Consider the following 19,194-nt stretch of genomic DNA (forward strand, 5'->3'; position numbering starts at 1 on the left):
TGTGCATTTTTCTGGGAGAATGCTTCTGCATCATTATAGGTACTAAATAAAAGATTAAAAACAGCATGCATAAAAACAGAAGGGGATCAAGAGATGAGAAGGGGGAGGGAGTGAAGGGAAAAGGGATGAAAAAAAGGAATTAAGATGCATTCTGTACATGTACCAACTCCATACAAGAAATGTACACATTATGTATTATACACATGTACTGAAAAAGAAAATGGGGCCAGGGATTTAGCTCAGTGGTTCCGATGCCTGCCTTGCAAGCACAAGGTCCCAAGTTCGATCCCCGGTACCAAAAAAAAAAAAAAAAGAAAAAGAAAAAAAAGAAAAGAAAATGATCTGAAAAAAGTCTTTATAGAGCTAGATTGTAAAATAAAAAATAACAAAATTTTATTATTTAATTCTTACATCTCTAAATCACCTGCTTTCTCAATTTACACTCACTTCTCCCTTGAATCTCTTATTTAGGTTCATGTTTGTCTGACCTTTTTGCATGGTCTTTCAAAGATATCAAACTTGCCTCCTGCAGAGAGACCTGTTTTACACTAACTCACTCGTGATCTCAACAGGGGGATCTAGTATATGTTAATTATGCACGGATTGAAGATTTCTTTAAACTGGAGCGGGACATGAAGATTAATTGCTCTGGGAAGATTGTGATTGCCAGATACGGGAAAATTTTCAGAGGAAATAAGGTAAAGGTCATCTTTTCTTCTCAATCAATATAAAAAGTTATTTCTGAGGACCATGGTCCCCTCATATTTTGTAAATCCCCACATTTCAGCGACAACACATTTAGCAGCTTATAGGCAGTGCTTTTAAACTGAGTCCCCAGAATTCAGCCGGTGTAGGCCACAGTGAACACAGCAGATTTTTTTTTTTCCAAATCTGCAGTTTTTCTTGTGGCTACAAAGTAGCGTGCACTGGGTTTCTTGTTAACATTTGATTTCTTTGTTTTAAATATTATCTCCAAAAATATGCTAAATTAAATTTGAATATGTATTGTTAATATAAATAATGAAAGAAACCAATTTTCACCTAGCTGTTTTTGAAGTTTCTGTCACTTGATTTGGTTTTTTTCCTCTTATGAGAAATGAAATTTCAGAAATACTCTGTCTCAACTGTAGAACAAATAGGAATCTGACCTGAGAGTCTCCTTGCTTATTGTGTTTCTAGACCTGAGGAAGAAAACAGCAAGTACTAGCTGCCACAGAAATTTTCCAAATCTGCTGCTCTGACAGCTGATCCATTTTTAGAACATGAATTAGAAAAAATGAAAGAGGCAGGTCTCTGTAATATGTCCCTTGTTGCAAGTAGAACAACAAAGGGTTGAAGATAAATCTCAGCTACTCATTTAAGTGTATGTTCGGAAATTGATATCAAATCTAGGCAAACAGTTTATGAAAAGGACACTGTGTTTTTTTCTAGGTTAAAAATGCCCAGCTGGCAGGGGCCAAAGGAGTCATTCTGTACTCAGACCCTGTTGATTACTTTGCTCCTGGGGTGGCATCCTATCCAGATGGTTGGAATCTTCCTGGAGGTGGTGTCCAGCGTGGAAATGTCTTAAATCTTAATGGGGCAGGGGACCCTCTCACACCAGGTTACCCAGCAAATGGTGAGTGGTCAGGCCTCAACCTTTACAAAAATGTAGCAGCATTTTCCAGTGATTGTATTAGATTTCCTATGACACAATGGATTAAGGATATCTTTTTAAAAAATTGTATTTTGGAACATAAAAGTTTCGAATTTTCTAAAGTATTGATTCATATCGTTTAATCCCTGATTTTATAGAACCATTGGGCCTGACAGGCTTTAAAATTCAGATTTTCTTTTCTAGATAAAGTAAAATGGTACATATACTATATAATTCATAATTCTTACATAAGGGGATGGGACAGAATACAGGAAACAACTATATAAAAATGTTTGCAGCGCCATGTATGAATATTGACAGTGGTGGTAAGAAATATAAAAACTCATGTCTGCTCAAGTCAGATTTTGCTGTCACATGAAGGTTTTATTGTCAAGTAAATTCAACCTAAATTAATAGTTTTCACAGTTTTGGGTTTTGTTTGTGCTTGTTGTTTGATTGCTTTTCTAGTTCATAGGAAATAGGAGAACAGAAATTCTTCTATAAATTCATTAAATGACACATTTAGAATATACAGCCTCCCAAAAGTCATATTGCTTTTGTTGCTATATAAAGATAACAGTGGTAACTATCTAGGAGTGTTTCCTGAATGCCAGCAGTCTACATGTATTAAGAACTCCGTAAGTCCGGGGTGAGTGTGGGGGTCTTATTATCTCTATTTGATGGGAGAAAAGTGAGAGTAGGAGAAACAAACAGGATCCCCAAGATTACCTCACTGCCACATGGAGAGCTGGGATTAAACGCAGGCAGTCGCTTGGGGGTCCACATACTTGTCTGGTGTTGAAATCATACCTTGCAAAACACTAATAAAAGGAACTAAATCATATTGGATGTGCTCAACTATCTGATGATGTTTACAAATAGATGTGATCATGTATTTCAAGACAAAATTTGTGTAACTTAGATAAAAGTTTGTCGGAGTAACTATGGCATTTACATATTTATTCTTCATCTGGTTTCTCTATCAAGTTGTCAATTCCTCTAAAGCTTAGGTGTCTTTTTGGCTTTATAAGTCCTCCTAAGATGATTGTCATGGATTATTTTCCTTTTTCATGTAATACATATTATCCTAGAATAAAACAATATGAATCTTCCTGAACTTAATTTACTCTACTATTTTATTCCCAATTTTTTTTTAAATGCAACTTCTAAGTGGTTGGGTATAAAGAGCTAAACTTGTGAAATTACAATGAGATTAGCTGAAATATTTGTTGATTATCTTTATATTTAAATAATAGGATTTTAGGGGGAAAATCATATTATTGTATGGGGCTAACATTTATTGAATTCCCTTTTGTGCCCATTAAATTTTTCTATTTTTTAGTTTTGATTACTAAATAGTTCTAACATATACAAAAGTAGAGATAGCTATCAACATTCTGTCTACTTTATTGCATCTATTCATCTCCTCTTTGGTATTACTCTAGAGCAGGGATGGTGAACATTTTAGAGCTTCCAGTAATAACAGACAGACTGCTGTGGCATATGTAGGTTTGCCACCACTGCTTTAGAGAATTAGAAGACAAAGTTTCATCCAGTATATCATTATATCATTTTACTCATAAAAAATAAACTTGTGCAATTGCCTAAGTATTTATTATTAGATAATTTAAGAATTTAGAGGAAAATATATCAGACTATACTTATTTTGTAGTAAAGTTGCATGCAATAAAATCAAATTCTTGAGTTCAGTTTAATAAAGTTTGTAAATTGCATGAGAGTTGAAAATTGCAGTTGATTTTGGAAATTCATGTCATTCAAAATAAAATGGCATTTCCATCACTCTGGAAAGATCTTCTGTGTCTCTTTCTGGTCAATTTTCAATGCACCTCTTAAAAGCAACCACTTTTTTATGTATGGCACCATATATTTGTTTTCCTGGCTTTGAACTTCACACAAATATAAATGGTAGATGTTCTATTGGGCCTAATATGCCTCTCAGCATAACTATGAGATTTTCCATGTTAGCGCATGTTAGTACTTTATTCCTTTTAATTGTTGAGTACACTGTGTTGTGGCACCACACATAGATTGGTTACTTGTCCTATTGTCAGAAATTTGTTGGATAATATAATTGTGGCCAATTTAAACAGTTTTGTAAGATCCTTTTATGTATATATGTTTTCTTGTTTCTTGTGGTGTGCTATAGTGTACATTTCAGTTTAATGTTGCTCTTCAAACTCTGATGAGGGGTATATGAGAATTTTAATTGCTACACATTCTTGGTAACATTTGGAATTATGAATTTTTTACCAATACAAGTAGAAGCAAAATTAAATGGTGTTTAATGTAATTTACAGTTATCTGTTTGAAAGATGTTGAGTTTTAATTGGGAATGTGTTCATTTTACTTTCAGAATATGCTTATAGGCATGGAATTGCAGAGGCTGTTGGCCTTCCAAATATTCCTGTTCATCCAATTGGATACTATGATGCACAGAGACTGCTAGAGTAAGTTTGTAAGAAACAAACAGATGACAGTTTGAGGAATTCTCATTATGTTGTGCTTTTATCTTCTTTTTGAGGGGGTACTGATATTCTTGGAGATAGGTGGAACATGTAGTTGTGTCATCATTTTATAGGATAGTGATTAAGTTCTGTAGTGTAGTTAATAGATGGGTATCTCGTGTATGACAGCCCTCTCCACCTGCAGGGAGCATAATTGATCAATTTCTCCAGCTACTGTGCTTTGGAACCCAGCATCCTCTTTGTGCCCCAGCTGTGCTTCCTGTAGATGGTCCCAGGCAGTGACTGAGTGTGGCAAGGATGCTAAGACAGGCTTATTCCAGGAGCCACAGGACTTTTCAGGGGTGAGACTGGCTTGTGGAGCCCTCAACAACCTTGCTTAAATGGATGGTGCACTCTGGCTCCATCTTCTTTTCTTCCTTTGTTTTCCCCTTTCTTCTGTATCAGACCTCCAGTGCGTATTGATAGCTTTCTAGCTCCCTACTTAGTTCCTTCACGGGCTTTTTCCCTAATAAATCTCTTATCTACGTATTTCTCTTATTTTCTATTTCTTGAAGGACTCAGAATAAAACAATGTGAAAGCTACTCATATTTTGTTTTTCTTTCTTTCTTTCTTTCTTTCTTTCTTTCTTTCTTTCTTTCTTTCTTTCTTTTTGGTACCGGGGATCAAACCCAGGACCTTGTGCTTGCAAGGCAGGCATGATGCCGCTGAGCTAAACCCCCGCCTTGTGTTTATTTCTATTCTTCTTCCTTCTCTGCTTTTAATAGTAAAACTTCTACACATTCATTACTGTTTAAGCTGGCATGGGCGCATTTTCCTCTTTCCTGCCCTACTTTCTTCTATCTGTATGTTCTTCCTTCTCCACTATCCTTTAGGAGAGAACAGACTGTTCTGAAAGCATCTGTCCAGTTTGTCCTTTTTCTTCTTTGAGTTCAAAGCATTCTTAGTCCTATTTTTCTAGATCTATGAGAAAGCATTTTATGACCTAGTCAGTGCAAGGCCCTCATGTTTACAGATGAGGGGGCTGATACTCAGAAAGTTGGAAGTATATGTCCACTTTGAGGACAGTTTAAGGAAGTATCCTGGTCTTTTTTGTTTTGAGGCTCTTATTCTTCCAAATGAGCTAAGATTCAAGACTAGGTGCAATTGGGCTGGGGATTTAGCTTAGTGGTTTTGCCGCCTGCTGCGCAAGTGCAAGGACCCGAGTTTGATCCCCGGTACCAAAAAAAAAAAAAAAAAAGACTGGGTGCACCTTTGAGGGTGCCATGGACTATGTATTTGTCCAAACATATTAGTAAATGAAGTCTAAGTATTTATATTTTAAAAGGATGAAAGTAGGCGTAACACTGCTTATAATATAATAAGGCTGGTTTCTAGTATTATGTTGAGAATTTTTGCATCCATGTTCAAAAGGGATATGAGTCTATAGTTTTCTTGTGATTTGTCTGGTTTTGGTGTCAAGGTATTGTTTGCTATGGGGAATAACTTTGGAAATTTTGCTCTTCTATTTCTTGGAAGAATACGTGAAGATTTGGTATTTATCCTTTAAATATTTGCCACAACTGAACACTGAAGCCATCTAGTACTCAGTTACTCTTTCTAGGAAATTTCTATTCCTTATCCAATCTCTCTATTTGTCATAGGCTCTTGTTATTTTTTTCTCTTTTTGTCAGTTTTGATAGTTAGTGCCTCTTTTGGAATTTATTCTTTTCATCTAGGTTATTTAATTTGTGAATATGCAAATGTTTATAGTATTCTGTTATAAACCCCTTTATTTCTCATGTTATTAATTTGCAGTACGTAATGTTTCCATTCCTTGTGTGGAGTTGTTACATGTACATAATACATCTTTATTCCCTTTTCATCTTTATTCCTTTTCTTCATCCCCTTTCTCTCCCTCCCCTCTGGATCCTCTTCCCCTTTGAGAAAGATCTATCTCCCTCCTTTCTATTTTCTTTTATTTTGCTCTTTACACTGGGATCTGTACAGTCAATAATAATATCTTTTCTTGTGTACTTTTAATCTTTGGAGTCATCTCCCCTTTTTAACATGGTCAGATTAGTGGTTTGTCAATTTTGTTGACCTTTAAAAAGATAACTCTAGTTTCACTGATTTTCTGTATTTTTCTTCTGTTCTCTATATAACTGTTTCTGTTCCAATCTTTATTATTTCCTTCCTGTGCTTTATAGGTTTAGTTTGCTCTTCTTTGTCCAATTTCTTAAGGTGAAAGATTATTGATTACCTTTTATTGATTTATTTAGATTATTTTTATTATTTAGATACTTATTTTTTATTTTTAGATTAGATTTTTTATTATTTTTTGATTTAGATTGATTATTGATTTAGATTACTGATCTACTTTTTAAAATATACATGTTTACAACAATGCATTTTCTTCTGTGTACTGCTTTTAATGTGTGTTTTTTAATGATGTGTCATCCTTTTCATTCATCTCAGAATATTTTTAATTGCACTTATGATTTTTCCTTTGACTTATTGTTATTGAGAGGTCAGTTTGATTTTGATGTATTTGCGAATTTTTCAAATTTCCATTTATGATTTGTTGGTCACAATTATTTTATTGTGGCTAGATTAATGAAAGAATGCATGCCTACTGGAAAAGCTAATGATTTCAACCTTTTTAGTTTATTCATACTTGTTTTCCACCTAATATATGGTCTGTCTTGAAATACGTTCCATGTGTACTTGAGAAGACTATGGAACTTGCATGCATTTGAGTAGAGTGCTCTGTGTGTGCCACTTGGCATTTCTGGTTTTGGCGCATCAGGAGGAACTCGTCATTGGATCATTCCTTGGGTTGTGAGATCCCTAACTGCTTTATTTCTTCTCTCCAACCTTCAGAGTCATTTGTGTACAACCTCCCCCAGGAATTTTACTTGTACTTAACAGTAAAACACATTTCTGCATCTTCCCGGAAGCACAGTTCTACTCCTTTTTAAGCTTTTCTCTCAAGGCATGGTAACTAATCAGTTAGTCATCATAGCTGACACTTCCTCTATGTTTTTCTGTCTCCCTACCTCTTTACATCAAACCCTGTTCCTGGGATGCATTTCAACTCCATCTCCCCATGCCCAAGTCTTACTTATCCTTTAAAATCCAAATTAAAATAAACCTCCATTAGAAAGTTGTCCCTAATCCCAAGCTGAATTAAGCACTCCTTAGTACATATTCTGTAGAACTTATGTGTCATCTATATGTTCTTTTTCATATATTATTGTTGGTTTTATATGTATCTTCTACTTGAGTGACTTATAAACTCTTGGGTGAAAATATCAATTCTTGTACATATTTTTATTCCTTGTTGAGTAGAACACAGCCCACTTGGCATAGTAGACAATAAGTCTTTGCCAAGGTCAAATCAAAATTAATATGCTGCCAATTACAGGTTTTTAAATCCAATAGTGTTTATACATATTTGTGGAGCATCAGTCTATCAAGTCCTGTCAGAAATGTATCTAAACTTTATTTATATTAGCTGATTTTTTAGGGTTTGATAATTTAATATTCAGCACTTTAATTTTCATGGTTTTTATTTACTTCTTTTGCATCACTGGGTATTGTAACCTGGGATGCTTAACCTTTGTATTCTTTCTCCAGCCATTTTTATTTTTCATTTTGAGACAAAATTTCACTAAGTTGCCTAAGTAGGACTCAAAATTATGATCCTCTTGCCTCAGCCTTCCTCAGTGCTGAGATTACAGATGTGTACTGCTGTGCCTGGCTTCATTTTTTTCAATTGATGGAGTGATGGAAGGACCTAAGTACATTTCTATCTCAGTAACATTTATTGATTAAAACCTCCATTTTTCCATACATGGTTTTATTTCCTTCATTCGTATATTAGATTATTGCATATAACTATTATTTGTATTCTAATCACCTCTTTACCTTTCTTTGTGGGACCATTATAATCTCAGCATTATATTTAATTGTTTTGTGACAGTAGTGATGGCTCATTGCCCTTCTTGTTTATAATACATAGTTGCTTATTCTTCCTAATTAATTTATTTTGCTTTTCATGTTTCATTTTGAAAAGGAAATGCATTTACAAAGCTAAAATTTGAAGAGATTTGCAGGAAAAGTTTACATTTTATGTATTAAAAAAAGAAACCAATCTTATTAGCTGATAATATTGCAGAAATATTTTATGTGTAATCACATATGTATATATTCTTCACTTGCCTTGTACAACTTTGAATATTTAATGCTCAATGGTTTGACTGGATTACACTTTCTAGCTGTAAAATGCCTCTTTAATAATACTTGATGCTTTATGTGAAAATGTATTATAAATAAATAAATAACTTTATAGTTATTTACTTGAAATTCTGATTTTTAGCCAAACTCACTAGTGAGACAGGAAAAAACAAAAAGAGGACAAATTTACTCTCCAAGGGAGCTCTTAAAGGTAGTATATTATGTCCAGCTATTTTCCCAGGAAAGGTAAACTGACTAATTATTCTGGGTCAGGCTGAACTATTCACATTGCCTCAAGCACCTGTGTATAGGGAGAAGAGAAACCAGGAGACTGTAGAGCATGTCCCTCTACAAAGCATAGAGTATAGAGATTTGTGACCCGAGAGAAAGCCAGGAAAGATACACTGAATATTTCAACTCTGCATTTTGTATTTAAACATCTCAGTGTAGTTTCAAATAACATTGTCCAGGCATTATTTATGGAAATGAGTTTAAGGTTTGGAATATTCATTCATAATGGCAATGAAAGGGCTCCACAGGCCCAAACGAGTCTGTGTCTGCCTTACAGCTGGGCTTTCATCAGCAATTAAATGTAGTTAAGGTAGAAATTATTCACTTTGAACCTTCAGTTAGTTTCCTAAGTTTGTCTGGAACCATATTTATTTGTCTGCTGCTGTTCAGTGAAGGCATGTTTGGATGTTCATGCCCTAACCAAGAATTAGTTGATCCATGTTCTGAACACAATGAAGACAGACACGGTAAAGTGAGATAACAAGAACTCTATCCCTCCATGGCAAACCTTTCATGTTATGTTTCTTAGTTGCCTGCTAAGACATTACTGGGGGCCAGTGATGTATAGCAGCTGATCACCTGAGTCAACATTTTCAAATTTAGAAGAAAATAACGAAGCTTTAAGCAGTTGTTAGTTGAATCGAAGTCCTTTCCTTTGCTCTTCTCTTCCTAGCACATGTGTGAGAAAGTACTTTATAAAGGTTGGCCACGTACAGATTTGAGAATATGGTTATCAGTGGGAGAAATGACAAAATGGAAAATTCCAAAGTAGTGCAGACATTGAGCTCTTTCTTTAGAGCATGCTCTGCACAGCACTTTTAACATAATTTATTATTGGACACTGGTAATACAGAGTTCAAATTCTTGCCAATTCAGGTCTTGAATCTAAGCGATGCCACTTACCAGATGCATGACTTTAGGGGTGTTACCTAATCATTCGTAGCCTCATGTTGCTCATCTGTAAGAGGGGAGTAATAATAGACCCTATCAAGAGGTTTAGTAAGGATTAAAAGGCATATCTAAAGCTCTTTGCACTGTCCATCACTCATAGAAGCTGTTATAAGCAGATGCTCAAGGAAGTAAATTAATTGATATTTTAATTTGTTACATGTAAGTGCTTCTTCAGCTAATAACAGTTTTTGTGTTCAACAGACACATGGGCGGCTCAGCACCACCAGATAGCAGCTGGAAAGGAAGTCTCAAAGTACCATACAATGTGGGACCTGGCTTTACTGGGAACTTTTCTACACAGTTAAGAGACTCTTTTAATTTTAATTCTCCTATGTGAAATCTTTAAAAAAAAATAAAACTATAGAGAATGACAAAAAATGTAAAATTTCCCTAGTACCAGCAGGAAACAGAACCAGAAATTGAAGAGAGCAATCATTTTAGGTCATTAAAATGGCCAATGTAAGTTTTGCTTTTGTACAATTAGAAAGTTTTTAAACGATGAAAGATTTCAAAATTTGTGTTGTTAATCTCTTAGCCAATATGTTTAAGACTGTGTCCCTTATTTTTGCATTAGGAAGGTCAGGATGCACATCCATTCCAACAGTAAAGTGACCAGAATTTACAATGTGATTGGGACCCTCAGAGGAGCAGTGGAACCAGGTGAGTGAATTATGTGCTTAGCGAATATTGATTGAGCAACTCGCATGTGCCATGTCCTGCTCTAAGCTCTGCAGTGTAAAGCGAACAAAGAAAAGCCAATCTTTGCTCTAACAAATCGACCTAAGCACAAAATAGATATATATATAAGGTATTCTTGTATTGTCACACATGTAAAACCAAAAAGAAAAGTGAATGTTTGGGCAGGGCTGGGCAGATGACCAAGGTGAGTGATAGCAGTGTGTATTTCAGTTGAAAGATCAAGGGAAGAGGGGCCGGGAGACAGTTTTGAGGCATTTTCTCTGAATTTTCTGGATTTGCTTACCATATATTTTGCATAATGAAATATCTTCATGATGACTATAAACACCTGTACAAAAGATAGCACTCAGAAAATTAGGGTAAACTTGAATTAAGGAATTCTTTATATAGTTTTATTTTACACACTAAATCCATTAATATTGTATAGACACATGATTTTCATGTGATTTCAGATGATGTGCTAATTAATACACTTTATATGTAGTCTTAGTTCATTATGTTTCAGTTCCTTAAGAAGTAGTTGGTTTTATATGTCTTCCAAAATCAGATATAATTAAATTGCCTGTTTCTTATAGCACACACTTTCATTTAAGGATCAAGGATATTGGTATCCTTATGGTGGCTGCCAAGCAATATGTAACCAGACATGTATGGTTACTGATACAGGATCGTTTGTGCCCAACACTGGATGTGTTGGGATTTTAAGAAGACTGGGACAAAGGGACAGAGAGCTCACAGTCTGGGAATATACCCCACTTACATGTGAAAAGATGTGGAAAAATCTGAGAGCTGGGCAGGCAGAACCATTCTCCCTTCCTATGGGAAATAGAAAAAAGTTCAAAGAGAGGGAAAGTTTTTGAGCTGTACCTTGAAAATCAAATCAGAGTAGAAAGTGAACTGCGTTCTCTTACTCTGAAACCGTTGGAAACAGTGTGGTGGGGTGAGAGAGAAAAGGGAAACTACATGAAGAGGCAGGTCAGGGTCATTTCATACGTTCCTGCAGTTACTCCTGCACTTAGTCCTGAAGTATAATTTTCCTTTCTGACATTCATACTTTCTTCAGGTGGAGGAAGCATGCCCCCAGCAGAAGCAAATGAGAAGTTTGCACAAGCCTCTTGGAACCTGGCTGTTTTTTTAAAGTTCTGAGTGCCCTATGTTGAGATGCTATTGAATCATTTTCAATTTGTTAGATGGTTAACCCAAAATAACAAATAACCTTAAGATGTTGCTTTTTAGATAGATATGTCATCCTTGGGGGTCACCGAGACTCGTGGGTGTTCGGTGGCATTGACCCTCAGAGTGGAGCAGCTGTGGTTCATGAAATTGTGAGAAGCTTTGGAACATTGAAAAAGGAAGGTAATGGAAACAAAGAGGAAAGAACTAACTTCCTTTTGAGTCTCAGTTTAGTCTTCTGTAAAGTGGGTCTAAAAATACCACCTCAAACATTACCATGTCTGGTGAAAATACCAACACAGGCATCAGCGTCAGTTAATTACATTGTTTACTTATTTTTTCATTCACTTATAAAATATTTATATTTTGGTATGTATATACTAAGTGACAGTCTGAAATAAAGGAAGGAATGAGCTACTCTGACCAACCAAGAAGAAGAAAGCTGAAGGGGACGTAACCCCTCAGGTGAAAGCCGTTGCTCCCCCTCAGCCCACACACCAGGTTCCTCGGGCCACATGGGCTGAGGGACTGAGAAACTCTTCCAGAAAAATCCTGGTCTTGCTGCCCATGGGATTCTGTGCCAGGTTTGGGGTCCATATTCACACATTCCATCCTCTCTACACTGTTGACTCCGCCATCCTAGAATCTCCATATGAAAACCAAAATAAAAACTTAGTTCAAATGATTGCTTTTTAAAATGATCATTACACAGTGAGAGGGGAAAATCTATTCTCTTTACTGACTCTGTAAACAAGGTGTGTGGGGCTATAAAATGTAAACCATATATTTTGAACAACCATAAAAACAGTGAAAATATATTTAGTTTGCACAGTAGTCATTTTCTTAGAAAAACGGTATGTTTGTATGTGTAAACTATTTTGAAATTGTAGCAACTAGAGAGAGGTCTGCATAGTTATTTCTATTCTCATTTTACAGATAAGTTAAGCAAGATACAAAAAATTAATTTGCCCAGCATTATGTAAGTTCCCATATTGTGTGGCAGAGTGAGAAAAACAGATTTCACACTCAAATTTGTAGCTGCCAGGCCACAAAAACATGTTGTTTCTATTTAAAATAAAATGTAGAGTGTCTCCATTATTTTTGCTCACAAAGCTGTCTTACATTATAAGAAAATAAAGAATTGGAGATCTGAATTTACATATTCATGAGTTAGGTAATGTTTAATCTTGTTTAAAAAAGTTTCATAATTTTGCAAGAAAATTCCTGTTGTAAATGCAAACCATCAATATGGCAACTATAGAGTAGGTTAAATGAATGAAATGATGAGGAATAATATATAGGAAATTTGAATAATACTATTAAGAAATTTGACAAAAGTAAAACACTGGATCAGCAGCTATAGGATAACATTCTTAATAAACACACTGAAGAGACTTTTAACATAATGACAACTTACAATTATGAAGCACTGACTAGTGCCCTATAGACATGATTCTACTGAATCCTCCCAACAGTGAAACGTGTCTTCTCCTTCCCTCTGTTCCTCCTCCTGTACTGGTGAGGAAAGAGACTCTGTCAGTCTGCATAAGTTCCCTCTCTCACACTGCTATTAGGTGAGAGCGCCAAATCTTTCTTTAACTCCAAGGCCAGTGTTTACAATTTGCAAGTCACATGACTTCCCTATTGAAGTATTCAGTTTTCCATAGCACAAGCATGGCCATTGCTAACTAAACCCCGATGAATAGCTTTGTCAAAGAACAGAGTGAAATCACTCAACCAGTTCCCACTGAGCAACTGTTCCTGTGATATCGGGACAGGGGAGGGGTCTGAAGGGTTTTCTCTCAGTTGCTTTTGCCATCACAACACTGGTGGCACCTGGCGACTTCTTTCTCTTCAGGCAGCTGTAGGCTGCAGTGCCTGCCGATGCAGTCAGTCAGAATAAACCTACTATTAGAATATCTTATGACCTTGCAAGATTTTCCTATGTCTACATTTCCCTCTGTTTAATACAGCCATGCAGTTTTTTTTCTTTTGACAAATCATCTTTACCATCTTTCAAAAAAGAAATTATGGGGCCAATTACCCCAATGGCACTGCACCTGCCTTGCAAGTACAAGGACCTGAGTTAGATCCCCAGTACCCCCCCTCAAAAAGAAAGAAAGAAAGAAAGAAAGAAAGAAAGAAAGAAAGAAAGAAAGAAATTATGGCAGTTAAGGTTTTTACCACAATTCACATTTCCTAGCCAACAAATGAAGTTTTTGATTTTTCAATGTTTTCACACATTTAGGCTTCAAAATGTCTTGTGTTTATTATGCATTTTCCATCATTTACTTATATATGTATATATACACATACTTTTTAGGATGGAGGCCTAGAAGAACAATTTTGTTTGCAAGCTGGGATGCAGAAGAATATGGTCTTCTTGGCTCTACGGAGTGGGCAGAGGTTAGTCGATAATTTGTACAACATAAATTTTCACAGTGCCAAGTAAAAACCAAAAAGAAAAACCAAGTTAGGACCTTATTGTCAATCATATAACAGTAATAAGTGAATCCAATGAAAAACTGTTCAAAGTTTTTTCAAAAACATTTGAAGCAATATATTCTTGTTCAAAAATCAACAAAAACCTTTATCTAATCTAAAGAACTAAGTTTGGTTTTGAACTCTTTTAGAGACATAATGCCAACTGTTAAAATTAATTTATCTTACCAGGCATGGTGGCATGTGCCTGTAATCCCAAAACTCAAGAGGCTGAGGCAGGAGGATTACCATGGGTTTAAGACCATCCTGGGCGCATAGTGAGTTCAAGGACAGCCTGCACTACATAGCAAGACTTTCTCATAAAACTTAAATAAATATTAAAAATAAAGTTATTTTATTTTCTGGGAATGTGATAGTAAATAATTAGATACTATAAGCCAAACAACAGCTCGTGCTTGCTTTCTATCATAAGTCTATTACACTTTGAAAAATTGCTCCAAATACTAACCACCTTCAAATGCCCCTTAAGCTTGTACAGTAAGATCTAATTTTTACAATTACAGTATCTTCTTTATCATAATTACCTACTATATATTAAGTAATGCTAAAAGTGCGGTAGAATGTCCCACCACAGTATATAGGTCCCTTGAATAGTAATTTTATCTGCATTTATCATGGCTTTATGTAATAGAAGCATAATCTGTAAAGTAAGAAAATGTGGTGTTGGTAGTTATTCCATTAACTTTCTGTCGTGCTGTATATACTTATTACTCCAGATATTATATAACTTCAATTTTCTTTGAAAAAAGTTAGTGTTCCTCTAGATCTAGCTGAAGCTTTTACAAACAAGACTCGTGAGAATCAGGAAGAGCCTATTTTTAGAGTGTGGTTTGTTCTTTTTAAATTATTTATATCATTAAGGATTGCATATATTTTCCCATTTTTTAATCTTACAGTCAGAATGCTTAGGAAATTGCATGGTTTGGAGAATCAAAATCTACATGATATCCAAAAAATTCTTGCTACATTATGTTTAGTGTTCTTAAAAGGTGCAATTATCACTTATGACCAGTAGGTGGCAGTGTCCTACAATAGAACTTGACCACGTCCTTAGGCTTTAACTTTCTACATTTTTCAGTCCTTTGAAATAGTTTATTCCTTGTGAAACAAGCAAGGTTTTCTGCTTAAATAATGATATGCTTCTGGGAAGATTTCCACTGAGAATTCTCTTAGGGCATTCACATAGGTTGAGCGAATTGTTTGAAGGACAAACTACAGTGTGGTTAAAAAACTCCTTTTCCATTTACTATCAGGTGGATAGTTTTATTTAGATGTTAGTTTCAAAAGTTTTGTTGTTGTTTACCACTATTTACTTTCATTGAAATTTTTTTCGAATCAACTCTCTTGTGAATCCTATATGCCAAATTTGTGGTTCAGTTGAGCCAGCTTAATTTAGAACTCTCCATGCAGCAATCATAGATGTGCCTCTGCCGGGCTGCATGAATATATGTTTACAGTTTCCTGTCTTTCTTTTATAGGAGAATTCCAGGCTCCTTCAAGAGCGTGGTGTGGCCTATATTAATGCGGATTCTTCTATAGAAGGTAAATATCATTGGCCTCATTTAATGAACATATGGTCATGTTAGAAGCAGCAGTTTCATTAGTAAACCAGGTCCTCACAGAGGCAGTAACCCCTTAACTTGTGGTTAGGGAATCTGCTGCTGCCTTTGACTCAGCTGTGTGTGAGCTCTAGAAGAGTTTTTCTGGTTTTGTTTTTTAAAATTTCCCATTCGCTTTTCCCTGTAGAAAGCTGGTTCAGGAAAACAGCTTTTCCTTGGTTTACTTTACCTGTTGAATGAGTAAGTCATGAACTTAAAAAAGTTTTGTCATTTAGAATGGAATATTTAGAAAGTATCCTTTAAATTTAACCCTGTCTCAAAACAATTAAAAAAAATAAATTTAACCCTCTCTCATCCTGATATCATGCATAAAAATTTTGTAAAAATACTGGTTCCAATAATTTTCCCTTTCACCAAATGCTTTTACGCTTTTCTTTAGTTTAACCAATGGTCTCCGAGTCCATCTCCTAGGCGATGTAACTTTCCAGGAGTTCAGGAGAGTCAGCGGTTAGCAAGGATTGGTCTGGAATTTGGAGTTTATGCTTCAGCACAGATGGTAAAATAAATCAGTCTTGGAGTACAGTCTATGCAGGCATTGCAGAGGGATTTAATCAAGCTGCTCTGGATTTCAGAGGAGAGAATAAGAGCAGCTCCAGGCTAGACTGAAGGCAAGGGAAGGATCTTGGGGAATGAATACGCCTTGAGGAAGCAGAAGGTCAGAGGAGCAGAATGTGGGGTTGATTTGCACTGAAACATAACAGTCCTTTGTCACTGCACCAGCCCTACAGCTCTCTTCTGTTCCTTGGTGCAGTGCAGCCCTCTAGGAGTTGCAGCTGCCATTCTCTACACTCAGACTGCCCTGTGTACACTCCTCCAGTGCGATTCTTACCTTCCTTGAAATTCTACCATGCAGCAAAGCTGTAACTTTGTAGCACTCATCACTGCAGGTATCAAATCAGTATTTGCTTTACAAACGGCCTTCCTTGTTAAACTGTGTTCTTCATCAAGGAACAAGCAGTGTGTTGCTTTGTCTACTCCTGGATTATTAATATGTCACTAAATAACTGTCTATGGCCTGGATGCCATTAACAAATGGATAATGAATGAGGTTAGGATGTTAAGAGTATTTCCTTTAGAGTATTAGGAATGTATTCGTGTAAACTTACTAGTGTAAATTTGGAGTCAGCCCAGTATTCACATTTTCTTCTTTGTCCCAGTCTGAGCTATGTTGTCCTGAAAGTTAGTTTACCCAGCACATCTCAGTTCTCCAGGGAGAACTTATGTTAGATTGGTGGCTGATGTCTCAGCCCTTCAGGCGACCCTGCCTGCGTTTACTCCTGGCCCTGCTGTTTCCTACGTGTGTGACTTTTCTCACCTCCAGAATTACTAAGAGCACCTGTTTCAAAGACTGAGAGGTAAGGACAGTTCGCATTTGCAAAGCTCCCTTTCCTTACCCTTATGCAGAGTAAATGTTCTAAAGTGTTCATTTTCATTGTTATTATTACTCCTACTTAAACTGAATGCCCCCCAGCTCTGTGGCGAACTCGTGGCATGCGCTGCAGTGGACATGCAGAGCCCTCTCTGTGCTGATGTCACGAGTTGTATGAATTTTTTCTTCTAAACTAAAACCTCAGTGTTCAGCTTTCATTGCGGTGCTGCACTTCACAATAAATAAATGTGCTTGGCTTGCAGGTTGGGCACTCCATCTGTAGAGGGCTCTCCATCACTGCCCTACAGCATAATTCTCTGAACGTGTATTCTAGAAATAAAGAGGAATAATATTCTCAGTACTGCTAGTTTTAAGGTCTTGACTTTTCATGCAGCTTTAACTATCCCTGAGTTACCTTCTTACGTCATATCCCAAAATTGTGTCCTCATAACTTTCGAGGTCAAAAACAAAGAAAATGCAACCTACCACATGATTGGGACACCATTTGCTTCACTTTCTTTTATATTTTAAAAATTGTTAAATAATCATTTTTCCACACAGTATACAATTTTTTCTTGAATTTATTACATTAAAAATTTACATGTGGGCCAGGGATTTAGCTCAGTGGCCCTGCACCTACCTCGAAAGCACGACATCCTGAGTTCGATCCCCAGAACCAAAAAAAAAAAATTTACAAGTAAATACTCCCTGCATAAACCATTCTTAATCCCCTCTGCAAAGCAAAATAAGTCCTACTGTGGCTCTCAGCTAGTGGTGTTTCCTCATGTTGAAATTAGGACACACAGTGTAGCTCACACAGGGTACCAGCAGTACAGAAGTTGCCCTCTTTAGTGTTTTACCTGTTAAATGTTATTTAACACTCACAGTCACCCTGTGAGGTTAAGTGCTTCTATCATCTGCATTGTATAGAAAAGGAAATAGACTCAGAGAGATTAAGCAACTTTCCCAAGGCCACACAGCTAGCAAGGGTTTAGCTTTTACTCAAAACTAGTCTGCTTCAACTCTGTCCTTCTAACTTCTACCTGCCATTGCCTGTTACTCCTCATTTGGCTGTCTGGTCTCATGTCATAGCTAAATGTTTACACAGCTTCTTTTTGAGCTTCAGGGGTGTGTTGCAGACCTATTGTAGAATACTGTCCATGCCCCCGTACCTGCTAATCTACTTCACTTGCCAAGCAAAACAAGCTGGGCACAATGCACACAGCTGTCATCCCAGCTACTCAGAAGGCTGAGGCAGAAGGATGGCAAATTTGAGTCTAGCCGAGCAAATTAGTGGATCCTGTCTCAACATAAAAACCGTAAAAGGACTGAGATTACCTCAGTGCTCACTGGTTTCAAGTCCTAGTACTAAAGAGAGAGACAGAGAGAGAGAGACACAGAGAGAGAGAGAGAGAGAAAGGAAAACAGCAAACCAAAATGAAAACAAAAATAAAACAAATCAGTAAAAGAACTTCTGCATATATTCTGTAGACCAAGTATGTATTAATTCTTTGAGTATTTCAGATTTTTCAGAAAATATCTTTTTATTTGCATGTCTTAATGTCTTAGTCTATAAGGTAAGCAGAGGGTAGAGAGCTGTAATTATTTGATCCTAGGATATGTACACTTAAATTGTAGTAAATACTGCCAATCTAACCCCCTTTCCAGTTTACACTCTTGAAAACAATTTTATTCTGTCATTTTTTATTAGTACATGTTTATAAAACACAGAGATTGCATTCACCATGAGAAGGTGGCACATGTACATTTTAATTCTTTTTTATATCTCCTTCCCCTTCCCTTTCTCCCCTGCCTTCTCTTATAAGAGCACTTCTGCATTTAAAAACAGCTTTGGCTATTTGTGTATCTATTTTTCCAGGTGAATTTTGGAATTTGAAAATCAACTTTTCAAGTTCTGTAAATCTGCTGGGTTGTCACTAATTATTTTTAAAGCCTTATCTTTTGCTCTTTCCAGATATGGTAGAAAGCTTTGGATAAAGCCACTTCCATTCTCGGAGTGAGGCATGTGCTTGTGCATTTCTGGGCATTGATGTAGAGGCTGTGTCCTTAGTTGGGAACATCATTTCTTTTTGGCCCAGCTACCACAACCTTGTGGTTCTAGGAAACTGAGGTGTCACATGACCTAAGACCCTGCAGATGCAGCTGCCCTTCCCCTGCATACCTCCACAGACTGCAGGGCTCCAAGGATGCTTCTCTGACCCTGCCCCCTCCATCCCTGCCCTCCTGAGCAG

At 36.4% G+C, this 19,194-nt stretch overlaps 1 protein-coding gene across 4 annotated transcripts in view; it reads left to right on the forward strand.

The window, feature by feature from the left end:
- Positions 1 to 19,194, forward strand: part of Folh1 (folate hydrolase 1) — a 58,228-nt gene that overhangs the window by 18,753 nt on the left and 20,281 nt on the right. For all 4 annotated transcript variants that reach the window (XM_087212264.1, XM_004868200.3, XM_087212265.1 and 1 more), the window contains 8 exons: positions 573 to 698; positions 1,432 to 1,618; positions 4,011 to 4,104; positions 9,782 to 9,880; positions 10,155 to 10,240; positions 11,516 to 11,635; positions 13,776 to 13,858; positions 15,433 to 15,496. In XM_087212264.1, the coding sequence (XP_087068390.1) occupies positions 573 to 698; positions 1,432 to 1,618; positions 4,011 to 4,104; positions 9,782 to 9,880; positions 10,155 to 10,240; positions 11,516 to 11,635; positions 13,776 to 13,858; positions 15,433 to 15,496 (859 nt within the window). The remainder of the gene's footprint in view (positions 1 to 572; positions 699 to 1,431; positions 1,619 to 4,010; positions 4,105 to 9,781; positions 9,881 to 10,154; positions 10,241 to 11,515; positions 11,636 to 13,775; positions 13,859 to 15,432; positions 15,497 to 19,194) is intronic.

Source organism: Heterocephalus glaber, unplaced genomic scaffold (genome assembly GCF_053883595.1).
Source record: "Heterocephalus glaber isolate CG9 unplaced genomic scaffold, H.glaber_assembly_v1.0 deba00001429, whole genome shotgun sequence".
Lineage (NCBI taxonomy): Eukaryota > Metazoa > Chordata > Mammalia > Rodentia > Bathyergidae > Heterocephalus > Heterocephalus glaber.